Raw genomic sequence first — 20,509 nt, forward strand, 5'->3', positions numbered from 1 at the left:
ATCACTATCATCATAACCTAAATTCTAAGCTTTGGAAGATTTAATAGGCAGTTATTTATTTAAAGGCAATTGTATTTATAAAAAATATTTTTTAAACTAAAGTTCTATTGGTCTTTTCAGTATACGTTCTGGTCTGAACCACAAACACAGAAGAACAAGAGAACTTTAATGATACTTTAAATCATAAGGATTAGGATCTTTAATGATTAATTGTACTTTTTACCATTTCTAATGGCCATTATAAGCTATTCTACTCTGATCTTAGGTTGAAATTTGTTGACCCCGTTGATGAATCTAAATTAACATGAGGACATTTATAAATCCAATAGGAAGCATTTTTCTAAATAGTGAAGAAGTTTCATCTGAAATAAATAAACTTGGAGAGAAATGTGGTGTTTCAGCATCCTCCATCAGCCCACTTTACTAGTTAGGAGCTATAGTACATTTTCAGAAATATACCACAGAAAAATCTTATGGAAAAAAATCCCCCCGAGTCCAGGATTATTCAATTCTGGATAGCTGTGGTCCTCCCCACCCCTTTTTTTAGGGTCATGAAAAGGTGATGAAAGCTGAATTCCCCCCTAGAAAAATGCATATAAACAAAAACTTCTTACATACATTTGCAAAGGATTCCCTAAGGTCCAGGAATTCTGATTTCAAAGCTGTGGGACAGTGGAAAATAATCTTAGCCTAGTTTCACTTTACTGCTTCTGTTAGACTAAGCATTTTAATGTTACTAAATTGCTGCTGTAAGACAAAGTTATTCTTATTGTAAGCACCAACATAGTGTTTTAAAATTCATTCTCCTGCCCCAATGTTGTAAGATTTTAAGCCATGAACCCTATCTCTCAAATTGCCCCTAAGGGTAAATTAGCAGATAATAGTTTGCCTTTGACATATACTAATTTTCAGAGCCAGTCACTGAAAAATGAGATTAAAATTTAACCCTTGTGAAAATGAATGTGTTTACATAATGAACTAGAGTCCCGGTGCACACATTCATGCACCAGTGGGGTCCCTTGGCCTGGCCTGCAGGGATTGGGCCAAAAGCAGCTCTCCGACATCCTGAGGGGTCCCGGATTGCGAGAGTGTGGTTCTCAGGGGACACACCCCAGAATCGGGCTCCCTCCTCTCTAATTCCAGTGCATCACCTGAGAACCGCAGCTGCCAAGTCACCACAGCTTGGCAGCTCCTGCGTTGAGCGTCTGACCCCTGGTGGTCATTGCATGTCATAGCTACTGGTCGGATGGTCAGTTGGACAGTTGCTTAGGCTTTTATATATATAGATAGTTCTGACTTTTAAAAAAAAAAAAAAGTATTTCTTAGTTTCACACCTGAAATCCAACACATTTACTTAGTCCCTCGTAACATAACATATACCCCCAGATCATACTTTACCTTTACTTACTTGGAACCAGTACAATGGAAGATTCCTACAATGGTAACAAAATGTAATGAACGTTCTACCTACCGTTCTGGATAAAAAACACTTCATTTTTGACCAAACCCACCATCTTAAAAGCATTTCATCAACTCCCAGTTACCAAACAGGCTGAAGAATGCTATCTTTGAGAGGTCCAACTTGAACCATTGACTACGTCTTAACCCCATGTTGAATGGACCCTTAAAACAAGAGAAATGACTATACTATAATATGAGGTTTAGGCTTATTGTTTTCTTATTAAAGAAAAACTGCACTAATCACTCCAGAGAATCTGTTTATATACTACAGGTAAACATGGATGTACAGAGAATTCTTAAAGAGACTTTGAAGACTGATAATAGAAAGGGATAATAGGTAGATATTGAATACAAAAATGCAAATACATCACATATAAAATTTAATCAAATCCCTTACTAAAGAATTTTTCAAAGTTTGAAGTCAGGTGACTATTAGTCCTTTCATAATCATTCACCTTTACTCAGATAGAGTATTGGTAGAACAAATCTCAAAATATTTGAATACAGAAGATATAACGCTGCCCTCTCCTCCTGGGTGCGTAGCTCAGAACAGCCTCCTGGGCCAGCAAGCAGTGATGGAGCCTGGGAAGAGAAAACCCAAAGATGATACATGGACCTCAGGGCTGCACAGTAGGTACTCCCAGGGAGATAAGAAACACAAGGAAAAGAAGCTACATAAGGACTCGGAAACAGACATCCCAGAGTACAAGGAGCAGAAGCTCAGGGACCCAGACTGGAGGCCAAGTGCAGAGAGAAGGCAGGGGACAGAGATGGGCCAAAGCTCCAGAGAGCATCCAGGACAAGGAAGCTCAGGGACAGGGCCCAAGAGCATAACTTGGAGAAGCACCAGAGCTGAGGCAAAGGCTGGGAGAGGGACCAGAGTCTGACTGAGAGCACCACGTGTGGAGGGAGGAGCCCAAGCTGGCAGCCATGCACCACAACCTGTGGGGCCTGGATATGCTCAGGCCACCATCCTCCAAACTGACTTTCCTGAGTGCAGGATGCAGTCAGAATGGTAAACAAAGAAACTGAGGTGGAATTTCAAAGAGAAATGGGACTGGCGCCAGCATGTAGAGGATGTAGTGAGGAATAGTGGAAAAGATAGACTTGAGAAGGAAGTACAGCTACGACAAGGGCCCCGCCACATGGAAGCTGGCTCCAAGGCTGGGAAGTGATGACTGTGGAAATTGAAAAGGAAGACATCGACTTAGAAAATGTTTGAGCTGATGACTACACGGCCAATTTCAAAGACTATGAAGATGACTTTGAGGTCTGTGATGGAGAGGATGATGTTCACACTAATGAACCAGAATCAAGAGAGAGAATTAAAGAACTTCCTTCAGCCAGAAAATAAGGAGATACAAGAAATTCAAAATGCATTAATGCAGAAAATGAAAGGACTAATGTACACAATTCCAGAGCCCATTTGTGGAATTTCTGTAGATTTTGCAACTGCCTCATACCATTAAGAGTCGGGACTCAGGCCCTTGAGCAAAATTTGGTCTCCTGGGAAATTTGTATAAGATATTGAAAAATAGAGCTTTTCATTGTTTCAAAAACAAAAACAACAAAAATATTTGAATAAAGAAAAGGGTTCAGCTAAGAAAACAGCTTTCCTAAGCAAAAGAACTGAAGCTGATACATGGAAAGCAGATGACCTCAGAAAACACCTTTGGGCTGCACAGTCGGGTACTCCCAGGGGAAGTAAGAAACACAAGGACTTGGAAATGGATGTCTCAAAGTCCAAGCAGCAGAACTCTAGGGACCCAGACCAGGAGGCCAAGACAAGAGAGAGGGTGGGGGACAGAGACCAGCCACAGCTCCAGGGATCATCCTTGTGGGGACAGAGACAAGAAGAAGCCATGGGGGAAGAAGAGAGAAGCTGAGGGACAAAGCCTGAGGGCATGACTTGGAGAAGCACCAGAGCCAAGGCAAAGACTGGGCGAGGGACCGAGAGCACTGCATGAATGGGAGGAGCCTAACCCGGGGGCAACATACCGCAACCTGTGGGACTTGGGATGTGCACGGGCCATCCCCCAACCTGATCTGCCCAAGTGCAGGATGTGGTCAGAATGGTGAACACAGAAACCAAGGTGGAAGTTCAAAGAGATATGGGACTGGCTCCAGCATGCAGAGAATGTAGTGAGAACAGTGGAAAACATTAAGACTTGAGAAGGAAGCATAGCCATAACCGGGGCCCCGCCGTGTGAAAGCTGACTCCGAGGCCGGGAAGTGAAGACACTGTGAAAACTGAAAAGGAAGACATTGACTTAGAAATGTTCAGCTAAAAGTACAGCTTTGCTTTGCTAAGGAAGCTACAACTTGGTTGTGGGATTCCATTCTTGTCTTTTCCTATGTAAAAACTGAATAAAGGGGGAGATACCAAGATTGCGATGGATTAAGTGGAAGTTACAGCGATATTCTCCCAGGACCAAATTGGAATTACAACTAAAATATAAAAATATCATCCTGAATAACCAACTGAAGACTAGCTGGAGAGAATCCTTATAACCAAAGATGTAAAAAGGAGACCACATCAACACTGACAGGAGGTGCAGAGGTGTGAGGGGGCTGGTCAGGCTCCACAGGTAGCAGCTGAGGTTCCGGAGGGATCTGTTGCCGGGGGCTTCCCTCTGAGAAGTCTGGGGAAGCCCAAACTGGGCTCGCCGGCCCAGAGCACCAGAACTGGGAAAGGTGCCCAAGTAACATCTGGCTGTGAAAAGTACCAGGGTTCTGTTGGGCAGGGACAGAGAGCTAGAAACGCAGACACACCCTTAAAGGGCCAACACACTAAATTTCGTTTGCAGCCACTTACCTTGGGCTCCAGCAGTGGGAGGGCAGAGTGGACTAGAGCTGCGTGAGGAGAGTCTGGAGTTGGTGACTCAGCAGGAAGAGAGCAGAGAGGACAGCCGCTGGGATCCCTGTGCTGAGTCACTCCCCCATGCTGCAGAAGCCACCTATCTCAGGCAGACCTTTCCCATCAACGCAGCCTTAGCCTGGGGGGAAGAAATTGCCCCACCTGTTAGAAACCCTCTTACCCCACCCTACAGTTTAGGCTGGGCTGTGGTCTACAGCCTGAGGCTTATTAAGTGACTGAGACTAACAATCACACTATAGATAGAGGTGGATATCTGGGTGCTTTGAGTCTTTGCCTGACCTGCCTTTGGACTCTGGGCTAAGAAAAGCAGACCTGGGTGCACAGCTTGGTCTTTCCCCCATGCATCCTGCCCAGCAGAGGGAGCCACAAGCTGTGGATCACTGGTAGCTCTAAACAAGAGTACTCAAGGCCCGTCACAAACAGAGTCTGACATTGGCCTGCACCAGAGGCCATTTGAAGAGGCCCCAAACCAATAAACCCAATGGCCAGCTTTCAGACAACAGAGTAGGTTCCAATAAGCTCCACAAGCTTATCCACAGGGAGATATTGGCAGGCTCCAAACTCTGCAAAGAATTCCACTTTGTGTGATAAGTAACTGCACAGCAGCTTGCATGCTGTGTTGGGGATTGAGCCTCATTGTCAGCCAACCTGAGGATTGAGCCCATGCACTAAAGAGCCAATAGCAATCAAGACTAAATTAAAACAGGAGGGTCCATGCTACATGCACAAGGAACATTATTAGAGCACCCAGATCTGGTGATCAGGAAGATTGTGCCACTGGATCCCACAGGTCACCCACTACATAAGGCCACCTACCAAGCCTGGGAGTTGTAGCAGATCTACCTGATGCACAGAAACAAACCCAAACAGGCAGCCAAAATGCGGAGACAAAGAAACAAGCTGCAAATGAAAGAACAAGAGAAGAGCTAAATGAAATGGAGATAAGTAATAACTGTAAGGATGCTCAACAGCATGAAAAAAGATACAGAAACTATGAAAAACTACTAGTCAAAAATGAAGAATGACATAGCAAAAATAAAGAATACACTGGAAGGAATAAACAAGAGATTAGAGCAAGCTGAGGATCAGAACAATGAATTACAAGATAAGGTAGAAAAAAACTCAAGAGTATCAGAAGGAAAACACAAAAAAACAGAGGACAGTTTAAGAGAGCTGTGGGATACCATGAAACGTAACAGCAATATCTGTATCATAGGGGTATCAGAAGAAATAAGCAAGGGATAGAGAACCTATTTGAAGAAATAATGGCACAAAACTTCCCAAACCTGGTGAAGGAAAAAGTCACACAAGTTAAAGAAGCACAGAGTCCAAAGCAAGAAGAACCCGAAGAGTCCACACCCAGACACATATTTAAAATGCTAAAAACTAATGAAAGAGAATCTTATAGGCAATAAAAGAAAAGCAATTTGTTGCCTACAAAGGAATTCTCATAAGGCTGTCAGCTGATTTCTTAAGAGAAACTATAGACCAGAAGGGAATGGCATGAAATATTCAAGGTAATGAAAAGCAAGGATCTGAAACCAAGACTCCTCTATCCAGCAAGGCCATTATTAAAAAACATGGTGAAGGAGCATCCCAGACCAAAAACAAAGGCAAAAGGAGTTTATCATCACCAAATTAGCATTGCAAGAAATGATAAAGGGACTGCTGTAACAATAAGAAACAGAGAAACGCATGCATAAAGAAAAGGGCAATAAATAAGTACCTATCCCATAATAACCTTAAATGTAAATGGATTAAATGTTCCAATCAGAAGACTTAGGTAGCTGAATGGATAAGAAAACAAGATCCATATATATGCTGTTTACAAGTGACCCACATCAGAACAAAAGACTCACACAGGATGAAAGTGAAGGGATGGAAAAAAATTTTTCCATGCAAATGGAAACGAAAGAAAGCCGGGGTAGTAATACTAATATCTGATAAAAAAGACTTCAAAATGAAGGCCAAAACAAGAGATAATGAAGGTCACTACATAATACAATCCAACAAGAGGATATAACCCTGGTAAACATATATGCACCTAATATAGGAGCACCTAAATATATTAAAACTTTTGGAAGACTTTAAGGGAGATATTGACAGCAATACAGTCATAGTAAGGGACTTTAACACCCCCACTGACTTCACTGGATAGATCTTTCAGACCAAAAAAAAAAAAATCAACAAGGAAACGGTGACCCTAAATGACACACTAGAACAGATGGTCTTAATTGACATTTGTAGAACATTTCACCCCCAAAGCTGAAGAATATACATTCTTCTCAAAAGTGAATAACAGAACGATTATGTTTTTCTTGATCTTCTCTACTTCTAAGAAGTTTTCCTTTGTACAAGTGAAACACTAGACTTTTCATTTCAGAGACACAAGGGTCATGGAACAGGAGTGGGAGGAGAAGGATACTGTTCTTTGACCAGAATTCAAGTATTTCAATCAATGGTAAAGGGCTCACAAGAGAAAATGGACTATTACTCCATTGGCTAAAAGCTATCCCATAAGTCCTATAAGATACACAACCAAGTATTCTCCCTGCATTATTCAAATGTACCATTTTGTGTTTCTCCTACTGGACCTACTGAATGTGAAGTGAAAGCTGAATAAGGTAATATATACCAGTCATTCCTTGCTGTGTAATCTATACATTTTCACTTTAAGAAAAATTCAAGCATAATCCATGTTTTAAAAATTAGACTAGAGAGACAATAAAGGTTTTAAAGTTTTCTCTTTGAAAAGATGGTATCTTACAGTACATACAAAAATACTCTGAAAATACATACGACTTCATTTACAAAACACTGAATCAACATATTACAAGAATTACATGGTTATGGATTTTAATAAACTGAGCATGCGTTCATGAAACTTAAAAAATATTACGAAATGCATTGAAAAAAGCAGTGTAAAAAAAGACAACTCATATAATTAAATAAAATTTACAAAGGTCCTGAGCCAATTAATGGTTGGTAACAATGTTATTCAAAAATGCCTTTAGGTCCCAATAAAATCCACTGCTTATTTCTGCATGCCTAGTCCGTGAAGAAAATGTGTGAAGTTGTGGGTAGTGATGGTCAGGAATTATCATGCCAATTTAAATTTACACCTCAAAAATACAAGTTTGCCATACTTAAAGGTATCTTATTGTTAATGCTGGAATGAGTTGCTACTCAGTAAAAAATACCAGCCAGCTAACAAGAATGGCATGAGATACGATATGTAACAATTTCACCATTCATATACTGATTTTTAGTATCCTGGTTCTATTTTGATAAAGATGCATTTTGAAGGCCTCCATGGGAGGCAAAATAGAAAATTTATGTAATCACTAGACTAATCCTCCCTGGTAGCTATGGAACATTTGGACAGAAAGGCACACACACACACACACAAAATTTTTTTAAATATTCCATGTGCCAATCTGGAAAAAAATAATTTAAATCAATAGAACACATTAAGTACATCTACACAAATGAGAAAAGCAGGAAAGATACCTCACATTGATTTACCTCATGTTTCACAAAGTGGTTTCAATGCTAAAGTAAATGTGTTAACATTTGGAAAATTACAAGACTATTTTTTTTGTTTGTTTTCAACTTTTTCAATTTTATACAATGATTACAACATAAGACCAAAAAAAGAAGAAAAAAAAAAAAAGGAGGGGAAGGGGAGTTTAGGACTTGTTTTATCAGTGTCCAAAGAGCCAAGAACTGGTTCCCATAATAGAGAATTAAGCATCAAAAGTTAAGGCAGTAAAACCTCCAACACAAAGCCATAATATTATAGATGACAATTTGACAGCACGTGATCCTCAGAGCAGTGTATGTAGCAATCAATGAGAGGATGCTACAGCATCTGCAGATCAAAGTATGAGAGTTCAAAAACCACTTGAAGGTTGTCAGATTGATGACTATAACTTTCACCTTATTTTATGTATGACAGCCACTTCTATTTTTAAAAAAGTGGCTGCATCTGTGTCACTAATGATTGCATATTCACCTAAATAAGGAGGCACTGCTTTTACCGATTAAGAGTCAGTCGAATAGAATTTTTGATGACTCGAATGTTATTTGCTGGAACTGGAGATGATGAATCTGGTAGTTCTTTACTGGGCAGTCTCTATAGAAAGAAACAGAAACAAACAAGGGAAAGCAAATGTAAGGCCGAACCAGTAAATCAGTCATAACTGAGTTTTTTCCAAATCCTTAATCTCCTAAACACTCAAGTCTGTGTTGAATATTTTATCCCAATGTTCACAGCATTTCTTGTTTGGGGGACTTTTTTTTTTTTTTTTTTACAGTAAGAGATGAAAAGCAGAGGGATAGGAAGGATAAAAGTGCAAGGAGTGTGATGTATAGGAAAGAGGACTTTGTTAAATCAATCACTACTTCTAGACTGAGAAATACATATAGAACATAGTCCTCCTCAAAGTCAGGCAATGGTACAGAGAAATAAGAAAAGCTTGGTCACTAAATAGGAAACTCTTGGGGTGTGAGGTGTAAAAATTAGATACACGGTTACATCCCTCAATTGGTTTCTGTAACACTTAAAAGTTTTCAGGACAATTGACTTTGTAGTCAGGCAAGGTAACTTCAGTGATGGTGAAATTCAGGGACATGTATATCAGGGATTTTGAGAATACTACAGATTATTAAATAATGAAGGCCAAGACTAAGAAACTGAGAAATGAAGACATCTAAAATACAGACACTGTGTAAGGGAAACAGTATGTTAGCTTCATGTCAAAGATGATTCCAAGAGTTAAATTTTCTTTCATGTTACCTTGGCTCAACAAATATCTGATATCCACATCCATTCAAAATAACATGAACAATTTCAAGCATATATATAAATAGAAAGTAGGACAATGAAGGCTTAGATGCCACCGCCAAGACTCAGACATTTTGTCACATTTGTTTGGTTTATGGTCTTACCCTTTGTACATGAAATATTTTAATACAAAACCGAGACATGTCATTTCATGCTTTCATACTTTAATATCCATTTCAAAGCTTTTTCTTCCATTATCACACCCACATTTTTTGTAACCCATTCTTATGTTAAAAGCAATTTTACAAGTTCTACAACTAATATAAAATATGAGGATACTTTCTATTTTGCTTTAGAACCTAGTAGGGTGACAGTTGACTGATAAGAAGCACTGTATTCTTTAATGGGGGAATTGTGCGTGTGAAAATAAGCCATATTGTTCTTTGTTCACTATAAACTCTTTGAGAAAGACTATCTCCGATTTACACAAGGCTGACTTTTGAGGACCTGCTTATCAGTTTACCATGCTTACTAATACTACATTATTAGTTTCAAATGGTAATTCTTTGAAAAATAAATTTTTAAATTGAGGTTTAGGAGTCTTTAGCTCATGTTTTAAGAACTTAGTATGTACACAGGTACATTTGATTCCTTCAAAATATTAATAAATATGGTTCCTAACTATCAAACCTAAATTTTGACAGTAAGCAATGGCACATGACAAAAGATATATTATCAAGTGTTGGTAAGAAACTACTATGCTGGGCACTAAACTACTTCTTTAAAGGTAAGTAAAAAACAAAGGTTGAACATAATATGAATAAATCATGAAATCTTGAACTTCTTTGTCTTTTCTAGACTTCTGAGGTACATATATTTAGGATCATATACCTTGTTTGCTATTTCTACTCCCAACTATACTGTTGGTCTTTAAGGATAGGAACAAAATCTTATTACCTTTTCCCTTTACCCAGTGCTAGGCTCTTACTTAATAAGCTTTTTGTACCTATACATTAACTATGCATTTTAACCTATTTATATTACACCTATCAATAAGACTGTTTTACCTTTTTGCGTGAAGTATCAATAGTTGGAATAGGCATACATTCTCCCCCAATGGCATCCTAAACAAAAAGAATTATATATAAGTGTAAACTTTCTCTCCTGTATACAAATGCTTATTTCTACATGAAATAAAATATAACAAAACTCTACAGATAGATCTGACCCACTTTCAAATATAGTACTTTTCCTGATACATGCCTCATTAAAAGTATTTTGAAGCACACCATTATATTTACCATTGATTTCCTTTTTCTGTTTTCAGCAGCACGCGATTCCTTAAACTTTGATTCAAGTCGAATAAACTAAAATATAAACATTAAAATGACTGCTATTATTACCTACAAAAAATATACAAAAACCTATATAAACTAAGAAACTAGTGATTAGGCTATCATCAAAACTACTTACAAACATATAAGAATTTATATTAGCCTGAATTCAACCAACTACCCTTAATTTCTAGTTTGAGTGATCTTTTGGTTAAAACAATTCAGTTTATAACAAAATAGTTTTAGCACTCTCTACTGGAGGCAGAGGAGATCAACATTATAACACACAATAAATATGACTGTTTAGTTATCAATAATGACTTCTGTGGAAGTCAAGAAGAAACTTATATTAATCATTCAAATTTTGAGATACATTAATAATTTGAATTTAGGATGAACAATTAGAATTGTTCCTTTAGGGTAGTGGTCGGCAAACTCATTAGTCAACAGAGCGGCAACAGTTTGCTGACCACTGCTTTAGGGTGAGGGTAAATATTCTTTTTGAATAGTCAAATCATAATAGAACACTAAGATAGCTATGGAGAATTATAAATTTCTTTTAAGTTATTAAAGTTAATTTTTAAAAAATCAACTACTGAGTCACCACTAAAATTGCAACTTTACCTTTTCTATATCTTTTAATCTCTTTGAAGACATATCTATAGATGGGGAATGGGACCTTTTGGGCATATTTTTAGTTATATTTGCCATTCCATTTAGATGTGGTTGTCCCTGGATAGGGTTGTGGGGTGTTGTGATCCTAGGAATAACATTTCGTCCTACTACAGTAGGAATGGTGCACACAGCTGGGGGTGGAACAGCTTTTACTACCGAGTCAACTTCTGAAAAGGAAAAAAAAGACTGTAGTAATTAAATATATATGTAGCAGAATCATTACTAGCAAAAGTGTAGACACCTACTTGCACCAATGACTGGAATAGATAGTCCTTGAGCTGGCGGAACATTCAATGGCTTTTCCACAATTACAGCAGTAGGTTCAGTGTTATTCCTATAAACAGTGTTAAATTAACATCACTAAATGACTAAAATTTTACTTATTTAAAACACTTTTAACATTTTAGGATTACTTCTTTCAAGTACTCCTACTTTAATATTTCATTGAGGAGAGAAAAGGGGAGGAAAAGGCAGATGACCCAATGAGAATTAAGAGGAAAAAATTTCAACCAAAAAATGTGCATTTCCGTGTACTAACCTAGTCCCAAATATTTATAAACCAACAGCATGTCCTATAAGATTATCAAAAATTCTCCAGTATTTCTAAACTAACTGGTAAAAATGAAATAATTTAACAATTTTAAAAAGGTATTTAGAAAAGTTTACATTATCCTCAAATAAACTGAAGACTGAAAGGACAATTTTGAAATACAGACCTTTCTGTTTCTCCTGAAGGAGAAATATCAGGCTTGGAAGGTTTGTTTGTAGACACTGGGGAATTAAAAGGTGTTCCATTATCAGTGTCTCTAGAGCTATCCAAACAATTGCTATCCAGAGATGATCTTTTGGATTGAGGTCCACTTGAACGATTGACATCAGAAAGACTTTGCTGAAAAGGGGGAAAGTTTTTAGGATTTCAAAAAGCAAATGAGACAACTTTTCAATTCTGAAATACATATAAAACAAAATATCTTTTGTGATTAATGAAGGTGAGATTTTGGTCTTAGATTGAATTGTCTGTATTGCCCCTCTTTCTTTTCAAAGGTTTCGGAGCTGTGAGAATGCAAATTTAGTCCCTGGAACCATATTGGAGAGTCAAGATTACAAACTCACCTTTTTCTTCTTTTGAAGGATCTCTGCTGGAAGATAGTGATGAAGTTGTTTTTTTTTAACATGAGTTGCTTCAATTTTCATTCCCTCCTTTAGCATGTTTATATTGTTTGCCTGTCTGTACACTGTAACAATGTCAATAGGTTAAATGAAAACTTCTTTCTGAACCAGGAACTGTTTTCTTTTTCTGAAATGTATACTACTCATCACTACACAAACACAAATAACCCCTTTTAAAGAACAAATATTTCTAAAACATTTTCACCAGGTCATAGTCCTAATCAAATACTAACTGATTTTCTCATGTCCAACTTCTAAGACTTTCTCCAAATCAAATCTCATTAACAATATATAAAAAAAGGTTTTATTCAAATCTTGTTTTCTGCTATTTTCCCAAAAGGAAATCTCTTCTCAAAATTACTGCAAAGTCTAAGCTAATCCTTATACCAAATATCCAACATGCAATCCAAGCTCTCCCCCTCCAGGAATCTTCTTTTACTACACCAATCATGGAATGTCAGAAACACAGTGGTTCTCAACCTTTCTAATGCCGCGACCCTTTAATACAGTTCCTCATGTTGTGGTGACCCCCAACCATAAAATTATTTTCATTGCTACTTCTTAACTGTAATTTTGCTACTGTTAATGAATCGTAATGTAAATATCTGTTTTCCGGTGGTCTTAGGCTCTACAGCAGCGGTTCTCAACCTCTGGGTTGCGACCCACACATTGAGAACTGCTAGCAGGGTCGCCTGTGACCTAGAAGTACATCCTTATTCTAGAACCACTGATCTAGAAGTACATCCTTATTATATAGGTGGGGAAATGAGGTTGGACAGCCCTGCACCTTTGCTGGGATCAGAATATACACAACCCTAGATTCCACCCTTGGGCTTTTCATACCTTATAAGAAAACCAGTTTTATTAACTACTGCATAAATTATGTAATGTATGTTAACTGTGATTACCCTATCCTATATAATAAAAGCATAGTATGAAAATTGTCCCCTCCACCAGGAGTTCTTCCGGGAGTTTGACCAGGGGGGCGGGGACAGCTGGGGGAAGGGAGAGAATACCTGGCCGGCCGCTGCCAGCTGCTTAGGGACCCTACCAGTGCACAAATTTCATGCACTGGGCCTCTAGTTACATTATAAACTTTCTGAAGACAGGGATGGAAGGCTTCTATTGCATGGTAACTACTGTGAAATATGGTAAATCTCTTAGGGTTTCAGTATCTCTACCTAGAGAACATTTTATAAATTTATAATAAAGTTTCCCAACCTCTTCATTTTTGAAATTGAGCTCAAATTAGAATGGAAAAATTTATATCTGTTTTCATCCCAGATGGCTGATAAAAGAATCACCAGAAGTGCTTTTCAACTTGCAGATTCTCTGGCTCCATTCCCAGAGTGTGATTCAGTAGTACTAAGGTGATATAAGGAATGTGCACTTTCATGATAACCATGAGGGCTAGTTCAAAAGAATTTGGAAATCTCAGAGGAGTCAAATCAAGAATATTGATAGTATGAATGTACAGTATTCCAGATTAAGACAACTCCAAATTTATAACAGATATATTAAGATATTCCAGAGAGGTGTTATTAGGGAGCTAAATGTGAAAGACACTCTTGAGTAATTGTGAAATGTTTAGCAAGCCTGTACTGACTGATATATATTTCATGTAAAAAAAAAGTAAAAATCAAGTCATTTTTATGACTATGATTACAAGCCTGGCTGTGCACACTAAGAATCACCTGTAGAGTCTCTTTAATCTTCTTTCTGTTTTAAAACAGATAATACATTCACATGGTACAAAACTCACAAGGGTTCAAGGTTATTCAATAAAATCTCCTCATCCCTGTCCCTGAACACACCTAGAAGCAACCAGTTCTGTCAGTTTTCTTTTTTAAAAGTATATATCCTTCCAGAAATATTCTATTTCTAAGCAAGCATGCTTATATTCTTTACTTATATAAATAGTAGTGCACTATACACACTGTTCTGCAATTTCCCCTCCTACTGAATATGTCATGGAAATTGTTTCAATATGACTTCCCTTTAATAGCATAGATTTTCATAAAATGGATGTATCATATTCACTTAACCAACTGTACAACTTTAAAAATTCAGCCAGCCAGATCCTAGGCAGATAATACTGCATTAGAGCCAAGGTTGAGAACCATAGCTCTATGATGATAAAGTCTTACCTGTATCAGTAAATGACTGTATATCATATGTCAAGTCTATGTTAACACTTTCTGCATTCTCTACTCTCCGAAAAATTATTCCAAGGAACCACATTGATACGTAATTATTGCTGTAAAAAAATTTTTTAAAATTTCCATTAATTCTTTACACTTTTATAGATGCTATTTGGTAATTGAAAAACTTGGGTTTTCATGGAAGTACTAGAGGCCCAGCACACGATTAAATCGTGCACAGTTAGGGTCCCTAGGCCTAGCTGCAACCAGGGCCATGTCCGCCGCCCAGCGTTGCTCCTCCACCTCCGTGGCCCTCGCCCCGCAAGGCTCCTTGGCCTCAGCCACCCATGCCCCGTGACACTCCTCCACCTCAGCCGTCCCACGAAGCTCCATGCTAACAGCCCCTGCCCCATGAGGCTCCTCGGCCTCACCGCCGCCGCGACTGCAATGCTCCTCCACCTCAGCCATCCCACGAAGCTCCACGCTCACAGTCCCTGCCCCACTCCTCCTCCTCGCCTCCACTGCCCCATGACACTCTTCCGCCTCAGCCACCCCGGGAAGCTCCATGCTCACAGCCCCCCGCCCCACAAGGCTCCTCAGCCTCCACGACCCTGCCCTGCCATGCTGTGAGAACCGGATCGGTCCTTTGGTTGTTTGGGCCCACAGCTCTCTCCTCCCACCGCCAAGCCACGGGCGGCCGGGGACCCACAGCTCCTGCTCCCTCAGCTCCCTAGCCTGCTGTTTGGTTGTCCAGCAGGTCGTTTCGGTCGTGATGGCACCTGGCTTTTTATATATTAGGATTAGGATAAATACAAATTTCTTTTTCTTTTTTTTTTTTTTTTAAATATATTTTATTGATTTTTTACAGAGAGGAAGGAAGAGGGATAGAAAGTTAGAAACATCGATGAGAGAGAAACATCGATCAGCTGCCTCTTGCACACCCCCTACTGGGGATGTGCCCGCAACCAAGTTACATGCCCTTGACCGGAATTGAACCTGGGACCTTTCAGTCTACAGGCCGACGCTCTATCCACTGAGCCAAACCGGTTTTGGCAGGATAAATACAAATTTCAATGGTTTGGCCAAATTCTTAAAACTGACACCAACAATATTGGTAAATTACACTATTTTGTTAAAAGAAGGATTAAATGGCTTTGAAAATGACTTACTGAATATATATTTAAAGAAGCCCCAAATATAGTGATGGAGTTTTTGCTGGGGTCTATGGGCTACCAACATAGCATGTACTTTAATGCATGACTACTCAAATACATAATGTATCACGCCCCCCCCCCCCCCCCCCGCCAGCAATGCCTGTTAAACAAGTTTCACAACTGATTTTAAACAATGCATATGTCAAATAACATTATTTAAGAAATACAATATTAAAAATTAACTCACTCTTTATAATGTTCCTTATTTCCTGGGAATGACTGGGGATTTACATGGGCAAGAGTAATAAATTCATTCCGTTCCAAGTTTCCAACAAGCACACGGATTTTAGATTCTACTAATCCAACCCTAAAATACAAGACAAGATTTTTCCATATTAAATTTGGAAACTACATCCAAGTAAACAAAACAGCACAATCAGCTATGATGCTTTACATATTCATTTAAGAAATTCAGTCCAATATATTAGTGACTCTTTAAAATACTATTCAAGTAAAAATGACAAGTTACTCAGTCAATTTCTTTTTTCCCCTTTTTAAAAAGAAGAACTCATTTATTTAATGCATTCCTGATCTAAAATACCTACCTGTAAAGACCATAAAATAGTCTTGATTTGAGCATGTTTAATTTGTTTCTAAATCTTTTTTCACTTTCAAATTTTTTGTCTAAACTAGAGGCCCAGTGCACGAATTCATGCATGGGTGGGGTCGGCCAGCCCGGCCCCAATAAGGGCAGATTGGGGCTGGGCCTGTTGGGAGGAGGAGATGGTGGGAGGTTGGCTGGCCAGCCTGCCCCAATTGGGGCCCGATCAGGGCCTGGCTGGCTGTGGGGAGGGGCTGTGGGCCGGCTGTCCCCGCCGCTGAATGGGGTGGGGGGTGCCGATCAGGTGCCAGCAGCCTGGGGGAGGGGCCATTGGTGGTTGGCCGATGGGCCCTGACCCTGATCAGGGTGGGGGGGCTGACCTGGGGTAGGGGGGGTGATCAGGGGCAGAACCGGCCGGGGAGAGGGGCTGCGGGCTGATCAGGGTGGTGGGGGCCCATCGGGGGCAGGGTTGGCCAGGGGGAGGGGCTGCAGGAGGATGGCCAGCCATCCCCGCCCCATTTGGGGTGGGGTGCAATTAGGGGCAGGGCAGCCGGGGGGAGGAGCTGCAGGAGGTTGGCCTGCTGGCCCCACCCCCTATTAGGGTGGGGGGGCAATCAGGGGTGGGGCCAGATGGGGAGGGGCTGCGGGCCGATCAGGGTGGAGGGGCCCATAGGGGGCAGGGCTGGCTGGGGGAGGGGCTGGGGGAGGTTGGCTGGCTGGCCCCACCCCCTGATTGGGCCAGTTCACTGGCCACAGTGGGCGTCATAGTGACTGGTCATTCCAGCGTTCCGGTTGCTGGCTTTTTATATATATAGATTCTAAGGCTAATCTCAGAGGGAAGGGGGCAGGGAGGAATGGGAAAAGATTAACCAAAGAACTTATATGCATACTAGAGGCCTGGTGCACAATATTCATGCACTGGGGGGTTGGGGGGGCGTCCCTCAGCCTGGGACCCCTCGGGGGATGTCCACCTGGCAATCGTGGACATCCCCCAAGGGGTCCTTAGCGCTGCTGCAGAGGCTCCCACAACGCCGCTGCGCTCACCAGCCATGAGCTCGGCTTCTGGCTGAGCAGCGAGCACACTGACACCAGGGGGTAGCTCCTATGTTGAGTGTCTGCCCCCTGGTGGTCAGTGTGCGTCATAGCGACCAGTCGTTCCCCTGTTTGGTCGATTTGCATATTAGCCTTTTATTACATAAGATATGCATAGCCCATGGACACAGACAATAGGGTGGTGAAGACCTGGGGTGAGGCAGGATCTGGGTGGAGGAGAGAAAAGGGAGGAATTAAGGGAGGGGACGCCTGTAATACTTTTTCATCAATAAAGATGTATTTCTTCAAAAAGGGTAAGATATGTTTAAATAATGTGACCCAAAAAGCTAGTAATTGGCCCTTAATTTATGAAATACACATATAATACTCTTTCACCAATAAATATTTTTTAACAAGGCTAAGATTTTCACAGAATTGATACTAGATATTGCATTTAAAAATTCACTAAAATCAGATCAGATACTCCTAAAATATCCAAAGTTTCATCAGATTTCTGCAACTTTCTATCTTACTTAAGAAATGTGACTGCTGTCAGCTATCATATTAATTTAATGATTTTAAGAATTAGAAAGACTAGCTACAAGAATACTTTTACATTTTTTTAAACACTAGAAAAAGCTTACACATTATAACTGTGTGTGCTCCAACAGTAGGTATACAAAATACTGAATTATTCCTCAAGGTAATCTAAATGAGAGATTGGCCAACTTTCTCTATAAAAGGCCATATAAAAGTTGTAGCCTTTGTGCTCCATTGTTTCTGTTGCAAATGTTCAACTCTGCCTTGTAGCAGGAAAGCAGCCATAGACAATATATAAATCAGTGGGTGATGCTCCAGGGTCATGTATAACAATCATTAATAAGATTTAATAATTTTGAAAATAGACAAAGTGTTTATGGTGGTAACATATTTATATGGTGCTTTACCATTTAAACAGTAGGTAGAGAACTTGAAATATGTCTTACCACTCCAGATGGTTTTCTTCTGTTGATGCACTGGCAGTCAATACTATATAATGTCTATGAAGAATTTTCAGCAACAATTGGGAATAAAAAACCATAAACATAGTTAGTGTCTGCTTTTCCATCTTACTTTTTCTTTCTCCCAAAGAACAAAAGAGCTAATGCAGGCACACAGTTTATGAAAACCAAAACATACTTTAATTTTTACAAAATTAATTCCAGATACTGCAATGAAAAAAACAATTCACTACAAACAAAAAAACCACTGACACTGGGTTATATACTGTACTACTACAATATAGAAACTTATCACTTAGGAGTTCTGGTAACCTATTCTCTCTCATTTGAAATATATGTGACAAGTGTGACATATCATTTATTAACTTTGTAATAAGTTTAACACATACTTTATACACATACACACAAAATGGAAAATTTCAAATACCTATACTTTTGAAAAAAATTTGGTGGCTCAAGTAGTTTGGACCAATCTGATTTCCCTTGAAGAATTTCACCTGTGACTGCAAGACCTAAGTTTGAGAGAGAGAGAGAGAGAGAGAGAGAGAGAGAGAGAGAGAGAGAGAGAGAGATTTTAAACAATGACTATCATATTATCAGCTTCTGCACTATTGTATTACCCTACCCCTAAACCTCTAATCCCACCAAATTCTTGAATAATAATAATAAAAAAAAGTAACTTTATTATGTTCTTTCTCAGAACACAAAAGTCAACTTCAACCAGATTGGTCTGATTCCATTTCTGGCCTTAATATTATAATATATTTTGGAAAACCAATTATTGAAAAAATACACATTTGAAAGAATTTTAATAAATAACAGGCACAAGTAATTGCAAAATAGAATAAAATTGTTGTCAACCAAAACCTTGTGGGAATATCTAAAGGGCAATAGGGCCAATAAGTTTACCTTGTTTAAATTCTTCTACCATTACTGTTCGAGTTGATGTGGACACATTATACGTAGAATTCTGTTGTGGGTAGGCAGGGGTGATTATGGGCATGAGATGATACCTATCTGATGGATTTACCTGTGAAATTAGAAGCAGAATAATTGATCTATTCTCCTATTTCAGTTGTCCTCACTTCATTTCCCCAAAAGTCTGAAGAATATGAAATATAAATTTAATACTACATTTCCTCAATTCTAAAAAGCACATTTCCCCTCCCCAACTACATTTATTTCTGAAGTCAGATGTGACTGACAGTCAATGGAAACTCTGCAGAAGTTTATTTTTCCCCTGAAAAGCTGTTAAATTGATGGTGCACCTTATAAACAATAGTCTCTTAGAACCAGGGAAATACAGTATCATAGCTGCAAAAAGCATTGTCTGGTCCAATGGTTCTCAATCCTCTTTCTGCACCTATTTAATGGGTGTCTTCCCCTATGTTACTCAGAGAAATGAGCAATTACTCTAAAAGCAAATTAAAATGCAAGGTGAGTGAGACGCTATTTTGGAACCATGAATCTGCTTTTTATTTATTTTCTATTTTTTATTTTTTTTAATTTGCTTTTTAAATTGTACTGCAAAGCAAATCTTTTACATATATGCTTCAGTACTGTATTAGAAATTATTTGTAAGACAGTTTTAAAAATAGATTATGACATTTTGGTTGATACACCCATTCCCATAGTCTTATATGGGTGATTTTTAATGACATAACATTTGGATTATCATTGGAAAAACACATCATCTGCACCAAAAAATACAGCAGAGGAAGGGAAGGGACTATAGTTACATTAGAAAGAAGATGAGCAGGCACAAGAAGAATTATCTTTAGATTATAATTTAGAGAATTGTCCTTTTCATAAAAGACTTAATGAAATTCTATAATAAGGCACTTACCCGAGGATCCCAAACAGGCAAATTCAAATTGCTTTCTTCTGGTTGCTTCAGCAGCACAGGATTTGGCCATTCCCTAACATGGTAAGACAGATTAGCTCACACAGGACCTCACCTCGGCAACCATATAAAATATTAAAATCATTTGACTTTGTTCCAACTTTCATACAGCAAATGTTTTGGGTATTTGGCATTTAAAAAAAATGGAAAAAAGCTGCTCATTTTCAAGCAGTGTTCTCTGAAAGGGCAAATACTGTTTTGCCCATTAGCTGTATCTAATTTAAATCTGAATGTTTCCTTTCCTTCTCATTTACTTTCAAGGATTAACTCTGACAACAGCAACAGTTAGTATTTACTGAAAATACTCCTAACAAACTCATGCCGCAGCTATGATTATAATATCTATTTTACATGAGGAGATCTTAAACGACCT

At 39.0% G+C, this 20,509-nt stretch overlaps 1 protein-coding gene across 4 annotated transcripts in view; it reads right to left on the reverse strand.

Moving 5' to 3' along the window:
* Nucleotides 1-7,066: 7,066 nt before the first annotated feature.
* The window catches only part of PAPOLG (poly(A) polymerase gamma), a 34,302-nt gene continuing 20,859 nt past the window's right edge, over nucleotides 7,067-20,509 (reverse strand). For 2 of the 4 annotated variants that reach the window (XM_080683340.1, XM_080683342.1), the window contains 14 exons: nucleotides 20,080-20,152; nucleotides 19,143-19,263; nucleotides 18,661-18,745; nucleotides 18,219-18,272; nucleotides 15,847-15,966; nucleotides 14,452-14,561; nucleotides 12,248-12,369; nucleotides 11,851-12,023; nucleotides 11,380-11,468; nucleotides 11,084-11,301; nucleotides 10,427-10,492; nucleotides 10,193-10,249; nucleotides 8,355-8,474; nucleotides 7,067-8,210 (listed from right to left, as the gene is read on the reverse strand). In XM_080683340.1, the coding sequence (XP_080539466.1) occupies nucleotides 8,376-8,474; nucleotides 10,193-10,249; nucleotides 10,427-10,492; nucleotides 11,084-11,301; nucleotides 11,380-11,468; nucleotides 11,851-12,023; nucleotides 12,248-12,369; nucleotides 14,452-14,561; nucleotides 15,847-15,966; nucleotides 18,219-18,272; nucleotides 18,661-18,745; nucleotides 19,143-19,263; nucleotides 20,080-20,152 (1,387 nt within the window). In that variant the 3' untranslated portion in view covers nucleotides 7,067-8,210; nucleotides 8,355-8,375. Of the gene's footprint in view, nucleotides 8,475-10,192; nucleotides 10,250-10,426; nucleotides 10,493-11,083; nucleotides 11,302-11,379; nucleotides 11,469-11,850; nucleotides 12,024-12,247; nucleotides 12,370-14,451; nucleotides 14,562-15,846; nucleotides 15,967-18,218; nucleotides 18,273-18,660; nucleotides 18,746-19,142; nucleotides 19,264-20,079; nucleotides 20,153-20,509 lie in introns of all 4 variants that reach the window. The other 2 variants (XM_080683339.1, XM_080683341.1) reach the window with 1 other exon arrangement.

Source organism: Plecotus auritus (assembly GCF_963455305.1).
Source record: "Plecotus auritus genome assembly, chromosome: 8".
Classification (NCBI taxonomy): domain Eukaryota; kingdom Metazoa; phylum Chordata; class Mammalia; order Chiroptera; family Vespertilionidae; genus Plecotus; species Plecotus auritus.